The sequence below is a fragment of the Enhydra lutris genome, unplaced genomic scaffold, assembly GCF_002288905.1.
Source record: "Enhydra lutris kenyoni isolate GAN:26980312 unplaced genomic scaffold, ASM228890v2 scaffoldscaffold81, whole genome shotgun sequence".
In the NCBI taxonomy this organism is placed as follows: Eukaryota; Metazoa; Chordata; class Mammalia; order Carnivora; family Mustelidae; genus Enhydra; species Enhydra lutris.
In genome coordinates, this window is record NW_019154165.1 from 1,873,326 (window position 1) to 1,893,869 (window position 20,544).

The following is a 20,544-nucleotide window of genomic DNA, read 5'->3' on the forward strand; positions in this document are numbered from 1 at the left end:
GAGGGTCCTTTTCCAAAAAGTGAAAAATAGAACTACCCTACAATCCAGCAGTTACACTACTAGGTATTTGCACAAAGGATACAAAAATACAGATTTGAAGGGGTACATGCACCCTGATGTTTATAGCAGCATTTTCAACCATAGTCAAACTATGGAAGGAACCCAAATGTCCATCGACTGTTGAATTGATGTGTATATATACAATGGAATATTACCCAGCCATCAGAAAGAATGAACTCTTGCTATTTGCAAAGACATGGATGGAGCTAGAGTATATTATGCTGAGTGAAATAAGTCAGTCAGAGAAAGACAAATACCATATGATTTCACACATATGTGGAATTTAAGAAACAAAACAGATGAACATGTAGGAGGGGGAAAAGAGGGAGGGGGAAACAAACTATAAGAAGCTCAATAATAGAGGACAAACTGAGGGTTGATGGGGGGATATGGGGAGTAATGGGCTACGTGGGTGATGGGTATTAAGAGGGGCACTTATGACGAGCACTGGGTATTGAATGTAAGTGATAAATCACTGAATTCTCCTGAAACCAATGTTATACTGTATGCTAACCAACTAGAATTTAAGTAAAAATTTGAAAAGAAAATGAAAGGAATGTCAGTTAAGTCTCCTTGTACGTGACATATTTCCTTTTGTAGTCTGTGGTTTTCATTTATAAAAGCACAGATATGAATCTGGAAATTTTTCCATAAAATTATCCTGGCACAATAACTCCTGGTCAGAGTAAAGTGTTTATAACAGCTTGCCTACATACATCCATTTTTGATTTCTAGAAGGTTTCCCAAACTTTAAACATCACATCAGTCCTGAAAAGACCTGTTAACTGGAGAATACACTTTCTTTTCAGGAGCACTTGTAACATTTACCAAAATAGATCATGTGCTGAGTCAAAAAGCAAGTCTCAACAAATTTCAAAGGATTGCGTCTTAGAAAGTATGTTCTCTGGAAAAAAAAAAGTACTCTGAACAATGTAAACTAAAACTCAACAACAGAAAGATGATTAGAAAACTCCCACTGAGGGGCGCCTGGGTGGCTCAGTGGGTTAAGCCGCTGCCTTCGGCTCAGGTCATGATCTCAGAGTCCTGGGATCGAGCCCCGCATCGGGCTCTCTGCTCAGCAGGAAGCCTGTTTCCTCCTCTCTCTCTGCCTGCCTCTCTGCCTACTTGTGATCTCTCTGTCAATTAAATAAATAAAATCTTTAAAAAAAAAAAAAAGAAAAAAAGAAAACTCCCACTTAGCATAAGAAATAACACAGAGGACATGGGGAGATGGAGAGGAGTAGGGAGTTGGGGGAGACAAACCATGAGAGACTATGGACTCTGAAAAACAATCTGAGGGTTTTGAAGGGACGGGAGATGGGAGGTTGGGTGAGCCTTGTGGTGGGTATTATGGAGGGCATGTATTGCATGGAGCACTGGGTGTGATGCATAAACAATGAATTCTTTACACTGAAAAGAAAAAAAGAAAAAAATTAAAAAAAACTCCCACTGTTGGAAATCTAAAAAACACTTATATATAACCAATCAAAGAAGAAATCAATGAAAATTATGGAAATATTAAACTTAACAAAAATTTAAAAATATGACATCAAAATTCATGAGATACAACTAAGCTAGGGGAATATAAATAGCTTTAAATGCATATATTAGAAAAAATGAAGGGTTGAAAATCAATGATCTTAGCTTCTGGCTCAAGTCTAGGGAAGTAATAGAAAATGAAACCCAAGGAAAGTAGAAGGAAGAACATAACGAAGAAAAGACAGGAAAACTATGAAATAGAAAGCACATATACAAGAGAAAATCGAAAGCCAAAAGTTGATTCTTTGGAAAGATTACTACAATTGGATGCCAAGCTAGATGGAGCAATGAATAAAAAGAAAGGACATAAATTACTAATATCAGTAATTCAAAAGTAGATGTCACTACAAATCTTTCTGGAGATTTAAATTTAAAAAAACAAAGGACACTGAGTAACTTTATGCCAGTAAATTTGAAAATCTTGACAAAATTGACAAATTATTTGAAAAGTACACCTATGACATTTGGCCCAAAGAAAATCTGAATAGTTCTATTTAGCATATTTTAATAATGCTATATTTGTTAAACGAATTTTATCTTAAATATCTTTTCACAAATAAAATGGCTTCACTGGTATGAGTTCTTCAAATGTGTAAGGAAGAAATAATAGCAACTCTGTAAAAATCTCTCTTACAGAAAATAGAGAGGGGCACCTCGGTGGCTCGGTGATTAAGCTTCTGCCTTTGGCTCAGGTTGTGATCTCAGGGTCCTGGGATTGAGCCCCACATCAGGCTCTCTGCTCAGCAAGGAGCCTGCTTCCCCCCCCCTCTCTGCCTATTTGTGATCTCTCTCTCTCTGTCAAATAAGTAAAATCTTTTAAAAAAAGGAAAATAGAGAAAGAGCTAACACATTGATTTAATGAGACCAACATGACTCTGATGACAAAATCTGACAACATTTCAAACAAAAAAATAAAGTAGAGATTCCTGGGTGACTCAGTTAAGCATCTGCCTTCAGCTCAGGTCATGATCCCAGGGTCCTGGGGTCGAGCCCCACTTCTCCCCCTCCTCCCTGTTCATGCTCTATGTCGCTATCTCTGTCTTTCTCAAATGGATGACTCAAATCTTAGAAAAAGAAGAAGAAAGTATAGGTCAAAATATTCAGTGATAGATGCAAAAATCCTAAAATTTTAGAAAATTAAATCCAGTAATACATATAAAGGTTAATATATCATAGTCAAGTAGGGTTTACCCCAATAATTCAACACTTAAAAAACACACCCCCAATATGGTTTTCAACATGTCAGTTTTATTTTAAAGTTTTAAAAAGAAATGAATTTGGAGGTGCCTGGGTGGCACAGTTGGTTAAATGTCCAACTCCTGGCTTTGTCTTGGGTTGTGATCTCAGGGTCATGAGATCGAGCCCTGCATTGGGCTCTGAGGTCAGCATGGAGTCTGCTTGAAATTTCTCCTCCTCCCTCTGCCCCTCCCCCATTCCCCCCCAAAATGAATAAATCTTTAAAAAAATGAATTTGGTATGGTTGCTGGGTACAGGTCAATACACAAAAATTAATTTGTATTTCTCTGTAGTAGCAGGAACTAACTGGAAAAATGAACTTTTAAGATACAATTTTTAACAGCATAAAAACCCATCAAATGTTTAGTACTTTAGTGAAAGATGCAGAAGACCTCTACAATGAAAACTGCAAAACACCAGAACATTGCTGAGAGAAAACTTTAAAGGCCTAGATAAATGAAGATATATACCATATTCATGGACTGGAAAACTAAATTTTGTTAAAATGTCAGTTTTCCCAATTTGAGCTATAGACTCAAGACAATCTCAGTCAAAATCCCAGCCGATTTACTTGTGGAAGTTGACAGGATGGTATTAAAATTTCTATAGAGACGGAAGGATAATTTTGGAAAAGATGAATAGTCTGAGAACATACACCATAAAATAGAGTCCAAAATAGTGTCCAGAAATAGACTCACACATGATCATTTTATGACAAAGGTGCCAGTGCTATTCAGTGGGGAAAGATTGTTTTTAACAATAAATGTCACTGAAACAGTTAGATAGCCATATAAGAAAAAATAAACCTTGACCCTCCCTCCTACCATTCAGAAACATTGCTTTGAGATGGATCAATAGTGAAAGGTACAACAATAAGATTTCTAAAAAGAAACATAGGAGAGTATCTTCATGACCCTGGAGACACACAAAAAAATTACCTATAAAAACTATAAAAAGAGGGGGCGCCTGGGTGGCTCAGTCGTTAAATCCTCTGCCTTCGGCTCAGGTCATGATCTCAGGGTCCTGGGATCGAGCCCCGCATCGGGCTCTCTGCTCAGTGGGGTGCCTGCTTCCCCCTCTCTCTCTGCCTGCCTCTCTGCCTCCTTGTGATCTCTGCCTGTCAAATAAATAAATAAAATCTTAAAAAAAAAAACTATAAAAGAAGGAGCGCCTGAGTGGCTCAGTGGGTTAAAGCCTCTGCCTTCAGCTCAGGTCATGATCCCAGGGTCCTGGGATTGAGCCTCGCATCGGGCTCTCTGCTCAGCGGGGAGCCTGCTTCCTCCTCTCTCTGCCTGTCTCTCTGCCTACTTGTGATCTCTGTCTGTCTGTCAGATAAATAAAATCTTTAAAAAAACTATAAAAGGAAATAGTGATAAAGTGGACTTCATTACAATTGAGAACTTCACTTTGTCAAAAGATAAAATCAAGATGAGAGAAAAGCCATGGACAGGAAGAAGATGTATTAATACATAAGCCTGAGAAATTCCAGAGTATATAAAGAACTCTTAAAACTCAGCGAGAAGGGCGCCTATGTGGCTCAGTTGGTTAAGCGACTGCCTTTGGCTCAGGTCATGATCCTGGAGTCCTGGGATCAAGTCCCGAATCAGGCATTCTGCTCAGCAGGGAGTCTACCTCTCCCTCTGACCCTCCCCTTCTTGTGCTCTCTCATTCTCTCTCTCAAATAAATAAAATCTTTAAAAAAACTCAGAAAAGACAACCCAATTAAAAATGGGCAAGAGAATTAAACAGGGACTTCACGAAAGGAGATAACACAAATGATCAACATCAATATCATTACTCATCAGAGAATTCAAATTAACACAACAATGAGGGATCACTGCACACTCACTGAAATGGCTAAAATTAAGATACCAAAGTATTAGTAAGGATGGGAAGCACCTGGAGCTCTGATACATTGAGAGTGGTAATGTAAATTAGTACAACCATTTTGGAAGACCATTTGGCAGTATCTGCTAAAACCAAGCATGTTTGTTACAGCAATGACCCAGCAATCCCCCTTCTAGATACATACTCAAGTGAAATGAGTGTATCTGTTTACCATAGTATGTATGAGAATGTTCAGGATAGCTCTATTCATAAGAGTTAAAGATTTGAAAACTCTAGTGTCATCAGTAGGAGGATGGCTTAAGTAAATTGTGGTATATTCATACAATAGAATACTACAAAAAGGGAATACACTTCTGACTCTGAAAAATATAGATGAGTATCACAGACATTATCTTGAACAAAAGAAGTCAGGCACAAAGGAATATCACACGGAGAAAAAATTCATTTTGAAAAACAGCTTTATTGAGATATATAATTCATATGCCATATAATTCACACAATAAAGTATATAATTCAGTGGATTTTAGTATATTCAGAGATACAGACAACCACCAACAATCAGTTTTAGAACATTTCATCACTTCAGAAAGAAACCCCCATTACATTCCCTAGCCCTGCTTTCCCCCAGGAGCCCTGTGCAACTACTTTGTGTCTCTCTAGATTTGCATATTTTGGACATTTTATATAAATAGAATCATATAGTATGTGGACTTTTGTGACTGATTTCTTTCACTTAATGTAACATGTTCAAGGTTTATCCGTGTTGTGGCATATATCAGTATTTCATTCTATTTTATGGTCAAATAATATTCCATTGTATGAACTTACCACATTTTAAAAATCCATTCATCGGTTTTCATCTTTTGGCTATTTTGAATAATGCTGCTGTAGATATTTGTGTCTAAGTTTTTGTGTGGACATACGTTTTCATTTCTCTTTGGTAGACCTAGGTCATATGGTAACTGCATTTTAATCATTTGAGGAGCTGCAGGACTGTTTTCAAAAGCGGCTGCACCATTTTATGTTGTCATCAGTAGTACATGAGGCTCTGATGCCCCCCACCTCCATCCTGATACTTATATTATCTGACATTTTTTCTTTCTAGCCATTCTAGTGAGTACAGAGTGATGTCCCATTACAGTTTTGATTTCCTAATGAATGACTTTCCGGACAACTAATGATGTTGAGCATCTTTTCATATGTTTATTGGCCATGTGTATATCTTCTTTGAAGAAATGTGTGTTCAGACTCTTTGCCCAATTTTTAATTGGGTTATTTGTCTTTCTGTTACTAAGTCATACGTCCTTTATGTATTTTAGGTACAAGTCCCTGATCAGATTCATTACTTGAAAATATTTTCTCCCATTCTGTGAGTTGTCTTTTCCCTTTCTTGATAGTGTTTTTTGAAGCACAAATTATTAAAAAGATTTTATTTATTTATTGGACAGAGATAGACACAGTAAGAGAGGGCACATAAACAAGGGGAGTGGGAAAGGAAGAAGCAGGCTTCCTGCCAAGCAGGGAGCCCGATGTGGGGCTCGATCCCAGGACCCTGGGATTGTGACCTGAGCCAAAGGCAGACGCTTAACAACTGAGCTGCCCAGGCACCCCAAAGCACAAATTGTTTAATTTTGATGAAGTAAAATATATTTTTCTTTTGTTGCTTATGCTTTTGGTATCATATGTAAAAATCCACTGCCAGATTCAGAATTATGAACATTTATTCCTATGTTTTCTTCTGAAAAGTTTTATACTTCTAGCTCCTATACTTAGGTCTTTGATCTATTTTGAGTGAATTTTTGTATGTGGTATGAGGTAAGAGTCTGACCTCATTCTTTTCCATGTGGCTATCCAGTCATTTCAGCACTATTAATTTTTTTTTAAATAGTCTTTCCACATTGGATAGTCTTTGCCTACTTGTGGAAAATTAGTTGATCATAAACACATCGTTTTATTTCTGGATTGTCAGTTCTGTCCCATTGATATGCGTGTCTGTCCTTATGCCAGTACCACACTGTCTTAATTATCATTGCTTTGTAGTAAGTTTTGAAATCAGGAAGTGTTAGTCCTCCAAATTTGTTCTTTTTTCAAGATCATTTTGGCTATTCTGGGTTCCTTGAATTTCCATATGAATTTTAGGATCGGCCTGACAATTTCTGAAAAAAGAAAAAAGCCAGCTGGGATTCTGATAGGGATTGTGTTGAATCTGTAGATCATTTTTGGGAGTATTGCCATCCTAACAAAGTTAAGTCTTTTAATCTATGAACATGGAATATTTTTCCATTTATTTACATCTTTAATTTTTCGGTGATGTTTTATAATTTTCATTGTACAAGTCCGGCACATCTTTTAATTTATTCCTAGGTATTTTATTGTTTCTAATGCTATTGTGAATGGAATTGTTTTCTTAATCTTATTTTCAGTTTGCTCATTGCTATTTTATAGAACTAGAATTGATTTTTTTTTGCATTTTCCATTTTTTAGAATTGATTTTTTATATTGATCTTAAACTTGTTTATTTTTTCTAATGGTATTTTACTGAATTCCCTAGGAATCATATTTACAAGATCACATTTTACTATTTATTTTCTGTCTTGATGTCTTTTGTTTATCTTGCCTAATTTCTTTGACTAGAACTTTCAGTGCATTATTGAATAGCAGTGGTGAAAGTGGGCATTCTTTTTTGTTCTATCTTAGAGGGAGAGTCCAGTCTTTCACTAGTAAGTGTGTTGTTAGCTGTGGGTTTTCCAGAGATGCCCTTTATCAGATTGAGGAAGTTCCCTTCTGGTTTGTTAATTGTTTTTATCATGAAAGGATATTGGATTCTGTCAAATGGTTTTCTGCCTCTGGAGAACATCATGTAGTTTTTGTTTCTTATTTTATTGATATGGTATATTGCATTAATTGATTTTCAGTTGTTAAAGCAGTCTTGCATTTCTGGGTAGATCCCATTTGGGCATATTGCATAATTATTTTCTTTGCTGCTGAGTTCAATTTACTAGTATTTTGTTGGGAATTTTTGAGTTTATATTCCTAAGAGATATTTGTAATTTTCTTTATTTGTGATATCTTTGGTATCACAGTAATACTGGCCTCATAGAATGAGTCATGAGTGTTCCATCCCCTTCTGTTTTTTAAAAGATTTATTTATTTACTGTAGAGAGAGGGAAGTGCACGAGTTGGGGGAGGGGTAGAGTGAGAGAAACTCAAGCAGACTCCGTGCTGAGCATGGAACTGGACATGGGGCTCCATCCCATAACCCTGAGAGCATGACCTGAGCCAAAATTAAGAGTTGGACACTCAACCAACTGAGCCACCCAGGTACCCCCATCCTCTTCTATTTTTATAAAAGAATTTGTGAGAATTAGTATTAATTCTTTAATTGTTTGGTACAGTCCAGTGGTGAAGCTGTTTAGTCCTGGCTTTTCTTTTTCTATAGTTTTAAAAACTATTTATTTATTTATTTTTAAAGATTTTATTTATTTATTTGACAGAGACAGAGATCACAAGGAGTCAGAGAAGCAGGCAGAGAGAGAGAGGGGGAAGCAGGCTCCCTGCTGAGCAGAGAGCCTGATGTGGGGCTCAATCCCAGGACCCTGAGATCATGACCTGAGCTGAAGGCAGAGGCTTTAACCCCCTGAGCCACCCAGGTACCCCTAAAAACTATTTAAATTGCTGTATTCATTGGGGCACCTCAGTGGCTCAGTCAGTTAAGAGTCTGCCTTTGACTACTGGGTATTTACCCCAAAGATACAGATGTAGTGAAAAGAAGGGCCATCTGTACCCCAGTGTTCATGCAGCAATGGCCACGGTTGCCAAACTGTGGAAAGAACCAAGATGCCCTTCAATGGATGAATGGATAAGGAAGATGTGGTCCATATACACTATGGAGTATTATGCCTCCATCAGAAAGGATGAATACCCAACTTTTGTAGCAACATGGACGGGACTGGAAGAGATTATGCTTCGTGAAATAAGTCAAGCAGAAAGAGTCAATTATCATACGGTTTTACTTATTTGTGGAGCATAAGAAATAACATGGAAGACATGGGGAGATGGAGAGGAGAAGGGAGTTGAGGGAAATTGGAGGGGGAGATGAACCATGAGAGACTATGGACTTTGAAAAACAATCTGAGGGTTTTGAAGGGGCAGGGGGGTGGGAAGTTGGGCCAGCCTGTGGCAGGTATTATGGAGGGCATGTATTGCATGGAGCACTGGGTGTGGTGCATAAACAATGAATTCTAGTACACTGAAAAGTCATTAAAAAAATAAAAATTTTTTTAAAGATTTTGTTTATTTATTTGACAGAGAGAGATCACAAGTAGACAGAGAGGCAGGCAGAGAGAGAGAGAGGGGGAAGCAGGCTCCCTGCTGAGCAGAGAGCCCGATGTGGGACTCGATCCCAGGACCCTGAGATCATGACCTGAGCCGAAGGCAGCGGCTTAACCCACTGAGCCACCCAGGTGCCCCAAAAAAATAAAAAATTTTTTAAAAAAGAGCCTGCCTTTGGCTCAGGTCATGATCCCAGGGTCCTGGGATCAAGCCCTACATTGGGCTTCCTGCGGGAGAGAGCCTGCTTCTCCCTCTCCCTCTGATACTCCCCCTGCTTATGTGCACTCATGCATTCTCTCTTTCTCTCTCCCTCTCAAATAAATAAATAAAAATCTTTTTAAAAAATAAATTACTTTATTCATTATAGGTCTGTTTAGATTGTCTATTTCTTCTTGAGTCCATTTCAGTAGTTTTTCTTTCTAGGAAACTGCCCATTTCGTACAGGTTATCTAACTTATTGACATACAGTTATTCATAGCAGTCCTTTGTAATCCTTTTTATTTCTCTGAGGTTGGTAATGTTTCCTTTTTCCCTTCTGATTCTAGAAATGAGGCTTCTAGAGACTTAGTTTGTTGATCTTTTCAAAGAACTAGCTTCTGATTTCATTAATTTTTTCTATTGTTTTCCTATTCTCGATTCATTTCCACTCCAATCTTTATTATTCTCTATTTTCTACTTGTTTGAGTTATTTTGGTCTTAACTAAGGTAGAAGATTAGATTACTGATTTGAAGTGTTTCGCCTTTCTTTTTTTTTTAATATTTTATTTATTTATTTGAGAGAGAGAGAGAGACAGTGAGAGAGAGCATGAGCGAGGAGAAGGTCAGAGGGAGAAGCAGACTCCCTGTGGAGCCGGGAGCCCGATGTGGGACTCGATCCCGGGACTCCAGGATCATGACCTGAGCCGAAGGCAGTCGCCTAACCAACTGAGCCACCCAGGCGCCCCAGTGTTTCTCCTTTCTTAATGTAGGTGCTTATAGATACAAATTTTCCTGTAGGCACTACTGTAACTGTATCCCATTTGTTTTGGTCTATTGCGTCCTCATTTTTATTCATTTCAAAATATTTTCTAATTTCTCTTTTGATTTATTTTTTGACCTACTGGTTGTTTAAAGATACATTTATTTTACATATATTTGTACATTTCCCAAATTTTTTTCTGTTATTAATTTTTTTAAAGATTTTATTTATTTGGGACGCCTGGGTTGGTTGGTTAAGCAGCTGCCTTCGGCTCAGGTCATGATCCCAGCGTCCTGGCAGAGGCAGAGGGAGAAGCAGGCTCGGCGGGGAGCCTGCTTCTCCCTCTGCCTCTGCCTGCTTCTCTGTCTGCCTGTGCTCGCTCGCTCTCTCTCCCTCTGTCCCTGACAAATAAATAAAAACAAAATCTTTAAAAAAAAAAAAAGATTTTATTTATTTGACACACAGAGATCACAAGCAGGCAGAGAGGCAGGTGGGGGTTGGGGGGAAGCAGGCTCCCCACCAAGCAGAGAGCCCAATGTGGGGCTCGGTCCCAGGACCCTGAGATCATGACCTGAGCTGAAGGCAGAGGCGCCCCCTGTTATTAATTTTTAATTTCATATGGTCACAGAACATACTTTGCATTATTTTATACTTTGAAATTTACTGAAGTTTGTTTTATGACCTAGAGCATAGTTTGCACTTGAGAAGAACATATATTCTGCTGCTCTTTTGGGAGTGATGTTCTATAGATGTCTGTTAGGTCTAGTTGGCTTACAGTATTTTCATTTTTTTTCCTTATTGATTTTCTGTCTAGTTGTTTTACATATAACTCATTTTTTTGAAGTTGAAGAACACCCAGCTATCAATAATTGCATTAAATATAAATGGTCTAAATCAGGCACTTTCTTAAAGTTCTAGTAGTGAGTATTTTAGGCTAGTAGGTCTTGGACACAACTGCTCAACTCTGCCATTGTCACAGGAGTACATGGACCATATTTAAACAAAGGACATAATTGTGTTCAAATAAAACTTTATTTCGATAACAGTCAGCCTTCCCACAGATTGTAGTTTACTCACCCCTGGTCTAAACACACTGATTAAAGATGAAGAATGTCATACTGGATAAAAAATCAAGACCCAACTACGTGTTGTCTACCAAAAAAACCCACTTCAATATGGAGACATATATAGGTCCGAAATAAAAGGAATTGAAAAGGGTACACTATACAAACACTAAGAAAAGGAACGCTGGAATGGCTATATTAATAGCAAGCAAAAAGCAGTTTAGAGCAAGCAACATTACTCAGGATAAAGAGAAACATAATGAAAAAGTGATCAATTAAAAATGACAACATAACTACTTGAAATCTGTGATGTACCTAACAACAGAGCTTCAAAACACATGAAGTGAAAACTGATAGAAATGGAACGTGGAATAGGAAAACCCATAACTACAGTTGGAGACTTCAATACTCATTTTTCAGTAGTCAATAGAACCAAGTCAGTAGATACTCAGTAACGATGGAGAAGACATGAACAGCACTCTCAACCAACTTGATCTAATTGACATCTAGAGAATACTCGATCCTACAAGAGCAGAATACATTTTCTTTTTTCAAAAGCACACTGAACATTCATCACAGTAGTCCATGTTCTGAACCATAAAACAAACTTCAAAAAATGTAAAAGTATTGAAATCATACAAAGTACTTCTCTGACCATAATGGAATTAAATTATAAAATTATAATACAGAGCCATCTGTAAAATCTCCAAATATTTGGAAATTAAACAACACACTTTCCAATAATCTAATGGGTTCAAGAACAAGTCACGAAAGGAAATCAGGAATAGTTTGAGTGGAATGAAAATGAAAGCATGCATATAAAAATTGAGAAGATACGGGGGGAGAGATTGGCTGGCTCAGTTCTGGACATTGGGGAAGGTAATGTGCTGTGGTGAGTGGTGTGAATTGTGTAAGACTGCTGTTTCACAGACCTGTACCCCTGAAGCAAATAATACATTATATGTTAATAGAAATAAATAAAAGTAAAAAAATTGAGAAGATACAGCTAAAGCAGTGTTCAGACAAAAATTTATTGCATTAGATAGAGATCTCAGATAATCTAAGGCTTCACCCTAAGAAACTAGAAAAAAATAGCAAATTAAGCCCAATTGAGTGGAACAAAAGAAATAAGAGCAGAAATCAATAAAATTTAAAACAGGTGCCTGGCTGGTTCAGTTGCTCAGCGTGCAACTCTGGATCTTGGGGCTGTGAGTTTGAGCCCCACATTGGGTGTAAAGGTTACTTTAAAATAAATCTTAAAAATAAAAACAAAATACATTAAAGTAAAAACAGTGAAATCAAAAGCTATGTTGTTGTTGTTGTTGTTGTTGTTGTTTTGAGAAGATCAGTACAATTGAGAAACCCCTACCCAGGCAGATAGACACAAATTAACAATGTCAAGAATGAAAATAGAGACATCACTATAGATCCTGCAGACATTTAAAAAGATGATTAACAACTGTTATAATCAGCCTTATGCCTATGACTTTGACAGCTTTTTATGAGGTGGACAAATTCCTTGAAAGTCACAAACTAACAAAGCTGCTTCAAGGGGAAATAGATAATCTGAATAGTCTTATACGCATTGAATTTATAGTTTAAAATCTTGTAACAGAGAAAACTCCAGTAGGGAATTCTATCAAACATTTAAAGACATAATACCAGCTTTATACAGACCCTTCAAGAAAGAAGAGGGCATACTTCCCGGCTCATTTTATGAGCTCATTTTTACTGATACCAATACCAGACAAAATATGAGAAAAGAAAGCTATGGACCAATATTCCTCATGAAAATAGCTGCAGAAATCCTCAACAAAATATTAGCAAGTTAAATTTAGTAAAATTTGAAAAGGATAAGAGACCATAACTATGTGAGGTTTGTCCTAGGTTCAACATTGTAGACTCAAATTACCATATCAACAGTTAAGTGAAAAGATTGAACATCCATTTATGATTTTTTTAAAAACCCTGAGCAAACCAAGAAAAGTAGGGAAGTTTCTCAACCTGATACAGGGCATCTACAAAGATAAAACTACAGCCAATATCAAGTTTAATGACGAAAGGCTGAATGCTTTCCCTCTAAGGGCAGGAACAAGTCAAGGTTGTCTGCTCTCACTTCTGTTCAGCATCTTCCTAGAAGTCTTAGCCAGTGCAATGAGCCAAGCAAAAGAATGGAAAAAAGACATAGAGTGAAAAAGAAGAAATAAAACGACTTCTATTTGCAGATGACATGATTGTCTACGTAGAAAATCCCAAACAATCTACAGAAAAGTTACTATGATTAGTAAATGAATTTGGCAAGGCCAAATATTCAAAAATCTATTATATTTCTGTGTACTAGCAATGACATTCAAGAATAGGCAGTAACAAAAAAAAAAAGAATAGGCAGTAACAATCAATAGTGATAGAAATCAAAATAGTTGTTAACTCTGCTAAGGTGATATTGACTTGAAAAGGAGCACAAATGTTGGAAGTGTTCTGTATCATGATCTGAGTAGTGGTTACATGGTTTAAACATACATGAAAATTCAACAAGCTGCTTCTTTAACGGGTTTTATTCAGTTTATTGTATGTGTGCTATACCTCAAAACTTTTTTTAGGGGCACCTGGGTGGCTCAGTTGGTTAAATGTCTGCCTTTGGCTCCTGTCATGATCCCAGGGTCCTGGGATTGAGCCCCACATTGGGCTCCCTGCTCAGCAGGGAGTCGTCTTCTCCCCTTCGCTCTGCCTCTCCCCCCAGCTTGTGCTCTCTTGCTTACACTCTCTCTCTCTCATATAAATAAATAAAATCTTTAAAAAAGAAAAAAAAAAAACTTTTTAAAAAAGTTCAGTCTAACCAGGATGAATGAAAACCATCTCACATCCTGTGGTATATGCCATCTGATAGAACTTTCTGCCCATGGTGATACCCAAGAAATACTATTTACTGACTAAAAGAAATAATTTGGAAACACTTTTTACTTTGCTTAAAATAAAACCACAGTTAGCTTATACAGCATTCCATCTTTTGGTTAACACAGTCATTAAAGTGAGGCATATAAACATTGGATCTAGATTAGATAGTAGCAGGACTTTTTCAGGCTATTTAGGAACATTATGGCAGTAATTTCAGGAAATGTAGACAATGCTTCTGAATGCATTAGAGGGTGCTCAAAGTGTTGGTGAATTGATAATGTATTTAATGATTTAAAATGTAAAAATATATTTAATTATTTAAATTTATAATGTTTTTAATGATATAAAATGTAAAAATGTATCTAATGATTTAAAAATGTAAAATGTCTATATACAGAAGCTGGGACAACCTTCAGTTTGTAAGTAGAATTAATTTTCCTCAACAGAAAAATCTCCCCAGAAGAGAGATTAGAATAGAATAATAAAATATAATCACAGAGGATGTTGCATTTTTGCCTCCCTCTTAGGGGACTTCTCAAGTGATCCATGTGAGACACTGCTTCTGCTGTATGAGTTTGAAGTTAAAGCCAAAATGAATGATCCATTCCTTGACAGCTTCCTGGAATCAGTGTGGGAACTGCCTCATTTGGAAAGTAAAACATTTGAAATAATTGCATGTAAGTGCTATATTTATGTTTTTGGAAGACTGTTAGACATTTAGATTGTACTACTTTTTTTCTTCTCTCTGTCCTTCGTTCTTTACCTTCAGGGGGGATATAATGTTTTCTCATAGCACTTTGTTTCTCCTTCTCTAATGGCATTCTTGAAATGTCATGTATTATAGTCATTAATGCATATATCTTTTTCTTTATATGAGACTATAAGCTCCTTAGGGTCGTGAAGAATATTTGCTTATATTTGTTGTTCTTAGACACCTGAGTAAAGTGCATTACTTATAATAGGCGTACTTACTCTAGGTGTGGAATTGAATTACATAACTACGCAATAGGGGGAGCTTGAACCTTGGAAAGCTGGTTTTACTCAGCTAGATAGAAATGACCATCAACTGTTTAATCAAAGGTGATACAATCTTAGCAATTTATTAAAGTGTACAAAGAGGGGGGTCCTTGGCTGGTTCAGTCAGTAGATCACGAAACTCCGTGTAGAGATTACTTAAAAATAAAGTCTTTTAGGGGCACCTGGGTGGCTCAGTGGGTTAAAGCCTCTGCCTTCAGCTCAGGTCATGATCCCAGGGTCCTGGGATTGAGCCCCGCATTGGGCTCTCTGCTCAGTGAGGAGCCTGCTTCCTCCTCTCTCTCTCTCTGCCTACTTGTGATCTCTGTCTGTCAAATAAATAAATAAAAAATCTTAAAAAAAAAAAAAGTCTTTTTAAAAATAAAGTGTACAAAGAAATACTGGTAATATTCTTTAATATAATGACCACTCTCAAATTTCTGGTTGGGCTGTAAGTTAAGTAGTATTTGGGGTCCCAGAACCTATATGGGGATATGCTGCAGGAAATGGCCTAATTATTTTTCCTTTTTTCTCCCCCTTCCCTCCTCGGGAGCCTGTGTGGTTAATAAAGGTATTAGGCACAAAGGTCACATTTGCCTTTCCTTATCCCGTAAGACAAAATTCCTAGAGACAAGGAGCAGCTGGTCTATACTTTATGGACATGTAATGGTGACCACTTCTTATATAATGGATCTCCAATTAGAAACCTGGTAAATGCATTTGGAAGTTTTAGGGTTTGTTATCTCTGACACTCACTCTCATGTCAACTGTTTCCTGTTTTTAGTATTAGACTAAAACAGTATATTATAGTATAATTTTTTTTTAATTTTTTATTTCTTTTCAGTGTAACAGTATTCATTGTTTTTGCACCACACCCAGTGCTTCATGCAATACGTGCCCTCCATAACCCACCACCTGGTTCCCCCAACCTCCCACCCCCCACCCCTTCAAAATCCTCAGGTTGTTTTTCGGAGTCCGTTTGATTATTGCCCTTTTACTGATCTGCTTTTTGTTTCCCCCTTTGTGTGCCCCTCCTTGACTCTGGCTCATAAGATTATCACTTTACCTGTATGACTGTGAGCAGGATCACAGAAACAGTAGGTTCTCTGTTGATGTTTGCTAAAGAGAAGATTACCCTGGTGACCCTACCACGTTATTCTACCCAGAATCTATAAGCTGTCTCTGAAAGCCAGCATGGACTCCTGATTTCATAAAATGCGTTTTTAGGGGTTTTTGTCCGTTGGTTGGTTGGTTTGTGTTAATCTGTTCCAGGCCAGTTTCATTAGAGAGAGCAAGTTGTAGCCTGGGATGAAAACTGATAGATAAGGTACTCAACAGCCTTTTTTCTTTCCTTCCTATAGCATTAGCAGTGGAAATGCCCGCACACTATCCTTCCATTGCTCTGAAGGCCTTGAAAAGGGCCTTACTTCTTTACAAAAAGAAAGAATCCATTGATGTGTTGAAATACAGGTTAGTAAATGTAACTTAACACTAAATCTAGGCTTTTTGATAACCAAAAGATATCAGACTTATGGGTTTGATAGCCCATAAGTCATCAGTCATACTCAACTGTTCCAACTTAAAAGATGATCAGGGGCACTCCTGTAACTCCTGAACTAAAAAGCCCTCAAAACAGCTCCATATTTAGAGTTATAATATAGACCAAGAATTAATTAGCTATGTCAGGGAGTCTGGATTTCTCAAAAGAAGGTAAAAAAAGGGGCAAAGTTGCTTCTTTGTGTGAGACTATATATATGATAAAATTATTAAGTACCTTTCAGAGATTAATATAACAACCACCAATGTACCCACCACCCAAATTTAACAAATGTTAACATTTTGCGATATTTGTCTCAGGTGTTTTTTCTAAGCACTTTTCTTTAAGGACTAACCAGTGCTCTGCATCATAATACAAAATATTATTTATTAGAGATTTTATGTTTTCTCTGCCTAGACGTGGGGGAAATGATGTGTGATTTTTCTGTGAAAAACTTTATTACAGTCTTTCTTTTCTGAGACATGAGAGACAGTTCTCCTGGAATTATTCCCAGTTTAAATCCCAATTCCTTTGCCCGTTTTGGGATGTAATGAGATGCTTTAAAATGTCTATAGATCGAACCAGCTCATAAAATATAATAAACAGCTACAACTCCTTAGTGCAGGAAACTAAAAAAAGGTGAAAGACAACCATAGGCATAATAAAAAGGAGGATTGGTCAGCCCCTTTTATAGCTTCAAAAATCTGTCTTCTGAGGTTGGAGGCCAGATAAAAATGAGGGAAGAACAGAAGTGTTTTGAAGCTCGTAGTCTGGGATGAGATCCAGATTTTACTTATCTTAGCCATGATGCCAGTGATTTATTTCCTTATGGGATGAGTTTTCTCTTTTTGATTTCAGCAAATGTATGCACAACTTGATAAACCTCTTAGTGCCAGATGGGGTGCCAGATTCGGAACTGTGTCCCCTGGAAGAAGTTTGGGGTCATTTTGAAGATGCTCTGAGCGTCATTATCCATACCGTAAGTCAACCAGTGATACTAAGCTATTCTTTAAAATTAGAACTGTCTTCTGTGTTAGAAATGACATAGAATAGTGCTTTCTGATGTGAGTTTTAGGGTAAATAAATTCGTATTATAATATACTTACACACTATAAAATTTCCCTGTGTTTATGAACTGTAAAGAGTTAAAAGGAGAAAATTTCTGATACAGCTATACTATGGATTAAATGAAAATAGCAGTACCAACTGGAATTTTTAATTATTTTGTGTTTTCAAAACCTGGTAGAATTGTTACTTCCACTGTGATGATAGTAACCCTTTGAAAAACCTTATTGTTATTCTTTCCATTTCTTCAAGGCAGGTAATAGAGTAGAAGGAACATGGAGGACCTGTATTTTTGTCCCTTCTCTGCTGGTTTTTTTTTATTTTCAGCACAGGTTTATTCAGTGATTTTTAAATTAGCTTTATTGAGGTGTAATTTATATACACTTTGTATATGTACCATTTGGTGATTTTAGTAAGTTTGTAGTTAATGCAGCTGTTACCACCGTCCAGTTTTAGAATATTTCCATTACCCCAAAGTTTCTTCTCACCTGTTTGTGGTTAGTCCCTATTCCCACCTTAAGGCCCAGGCAACCACAGATCTGCTATTCTGCCAATTTTCTCTTTCTGGACACTTCATATGAATGAAACCACGCAGCGTGTGATCTCTTGTGTCTAGCTTCTTTCAATTTAGCATAATATTTTTGAGGCTCATCCATGTAGCAGGTATCAGTATTTTAATCCTTCCTATGTTATTATATTCTACTGAATGGATATATCACATTTTCTTTATCTACTCACTACTTGGTAGTCATTTGAGTTGGTTTTACTTTTTAGCTATTACGAATAATACTGCTATGATATTTGTATACCAGTCTTTGTGGACATATGTTTTCAGTACTCTTGAATATATGAATTTCTGGGTCATTTGGTAACTTTATGTTTAACTTTCTGAGGAGCTACAATCTGTTTTCCAAAGTGGTTGCACTATTTTACATCCCTACCAGCGGTGTATGAGGGTTCTAATTTCCACACTTCCTCATCGACACAATAATGTCTATCTTTTTCATTATAGTCATTTTAGTGAGGGTGTAGTGGTAGCTCATTGTGGTTTTGATTTGTATTTTCTTGATGGCCAATGGTGTTTATAATTTTTTATGTGTTTGTTGACCTTTTCTATGCCTTCTTTGGGAAAATGTCCATTCAATTATTTTCCCATTTTAAAAATTGGGTTCTTGTTGAGTTGTAGGATTTATTTATATATTCTAGGTACAAATCATTCATCAGATATGCTGTTTATAAATATTTTCCCCCTGTCTCTGGCTTGTCATTTCATTTTCTTAATGACATAACTTAAAAAGCAAAAGTTCTAAGTATTGATGAAGTCTAATTTATCACTTTTCTTTATGGTTCATGTTTTGGTCGTGATAAGAAATCTTCGCCTATCTCAAATTTTGAAAGATTTTCCCCAGTGTTTTCTTGTAGAAGTTTTTATGCTTTTATCTCTTACATATAGGTTTATGATCCTGTTTTTAGTTTATTTGCTTATGGTGTAAGGTAGGGTCCTCCTGTGCCATTTGACTTTGGTTTTCTCGTTTATAAAATGGAAATAACACCTGCTCTGACTCTCACACTGAGGTTTTATGGATCAATTAAAATAGTAATTTGTGTTGTAAACTTTAACAGCTCATACACATGTAAGGTGGTATTGTTATTATAAGGGAGCTATAAAATATTAAGGTTAAGTGGCTTGCTTAAAGTCTCACAGGAAGTCATTATTTGAGTCCATGTTAATAACTGAGGATCCTGACTCTGCTTTGGGCTCAATTGCCTCTTCATGTAAAAATATGTGCAAACCACAGCAGATGGTGGAACAGTGTAGCAGGGTGACAACCTGGTACAAACCCGCATCGACTTCAAAAACCTAGAATTCTCCTGGAGCTATGTAATTATGGCCTGTGTGAATTTAAGTTTAAAAAAAAATTAGCATTGAACATTTTGGATATATATATATATATTTTTTTTTTTTTTACTTTCTTTTGGGGAGAAGAGAAAGTTCTATTTCTAAGCCATGAGCCTCATCTGGACCTTCAGATGTGTTTGCCATGGTAACTAATACAAACTAAAATTAAATTGTACTGTAAATCCAAATTGATCCATTTCCATAGTCTCTATATAAGGCCTAAACCACTCAGAGCAATTTTTTTACACTTCTATTCTATTACTGTTCCATCTCCTTGGATCTTGGGTTTTCTGTTACAGAGCTCAGTGTTTTTCTACTTTTTTGACAAGTCTCACATCCATTATTGCTCATCCCCCGAAACATGGTGGGATAGTTCACTTTTTTAATGTAGAGATTAATTTAATAATCCTGTTGGCTCCTTATATATGTTGCTTTTTCCTCTTTGATTGAATATGTTATGTATCTCCTTTGTTTTAAATGCTTGGGAGAAAATTCAGCTCTTGTTTGACTTTTGTAATGACCAGTCACTCATTATTTATTGAGCAGTTAGTGATTATTGAGCATTACCAAGTGACTCCATACTGTGGTAAAATGGCTGTTGCACAGATATAAAATCTCATGTCTCACAGTATCGTGCTTTACATTTTTCAAAGGATTCTTTTTTTTTTTTTTTTTTTTTTAAGATTTTGACAGCAAGAGACACAGCGAGAGAGGGAGTACAAACAGGGGGAATGGAAGAGGGGGAAGCAGGCTCCTGCTGAGCAGAGAGCCCGATGTGGGGCTCGATCCCAGGACCCTGAGATCATGACCTGAGCCGAAGGCAGAGGCTCAACCCACTGAGCCACCCAGGCGCCCCCTCTTTTTTTTTTTTAAGATTTTATTTTATTTATTTGACAGAGAGAGAGGGATCACAAGTAGGCAGAGAGGCAGGCAGGGAGAGAGGGGAAACAGGCTCCCTGCTGAGCAGAGAGCCCGATGCGGGGCCGATGCGGGGCACGATCCCAGGACCCTGAGATAAGGACCTGAGCCGAAGGCAGAGGCTTAACCCACTGAGCCACCCAGGCGCCCCTGAAGGATTCTTATATCCGTTATTTCA

At 37.1% G+C, this 20,544-nt stretch overlaps 1 protein-coding gene across 1 annotated transcript in view; it reads left to right on the forward strand.

Moving 5' to 3' along the window:
- The window catches only part of LOC111161001 (testis expressed 11), a 273,790-nt gene that overhangs the window by 228,400 nt on the left and 24,846 nt on the right, over window positions 1-20,544 (forward strand). Inside the window, exons 24-26 of the mRNA XM_022524429.1 lie at window positions 14,460-14,609; window positions 16,308-16,416; window positions 17,342-17,462. Of these exons, the coding sequence (XP_022380137.1) occupies window positions 14,460-14,609; window positions 16,308-16,416; window positions 17,342-17,462 (380 nt within the window). The remainder of the gene's footprint in view (window positions 1-14,459; window positions 14,610-16,307; window positions 16,417-17,341; window positions 17,463-20,544) is intronic.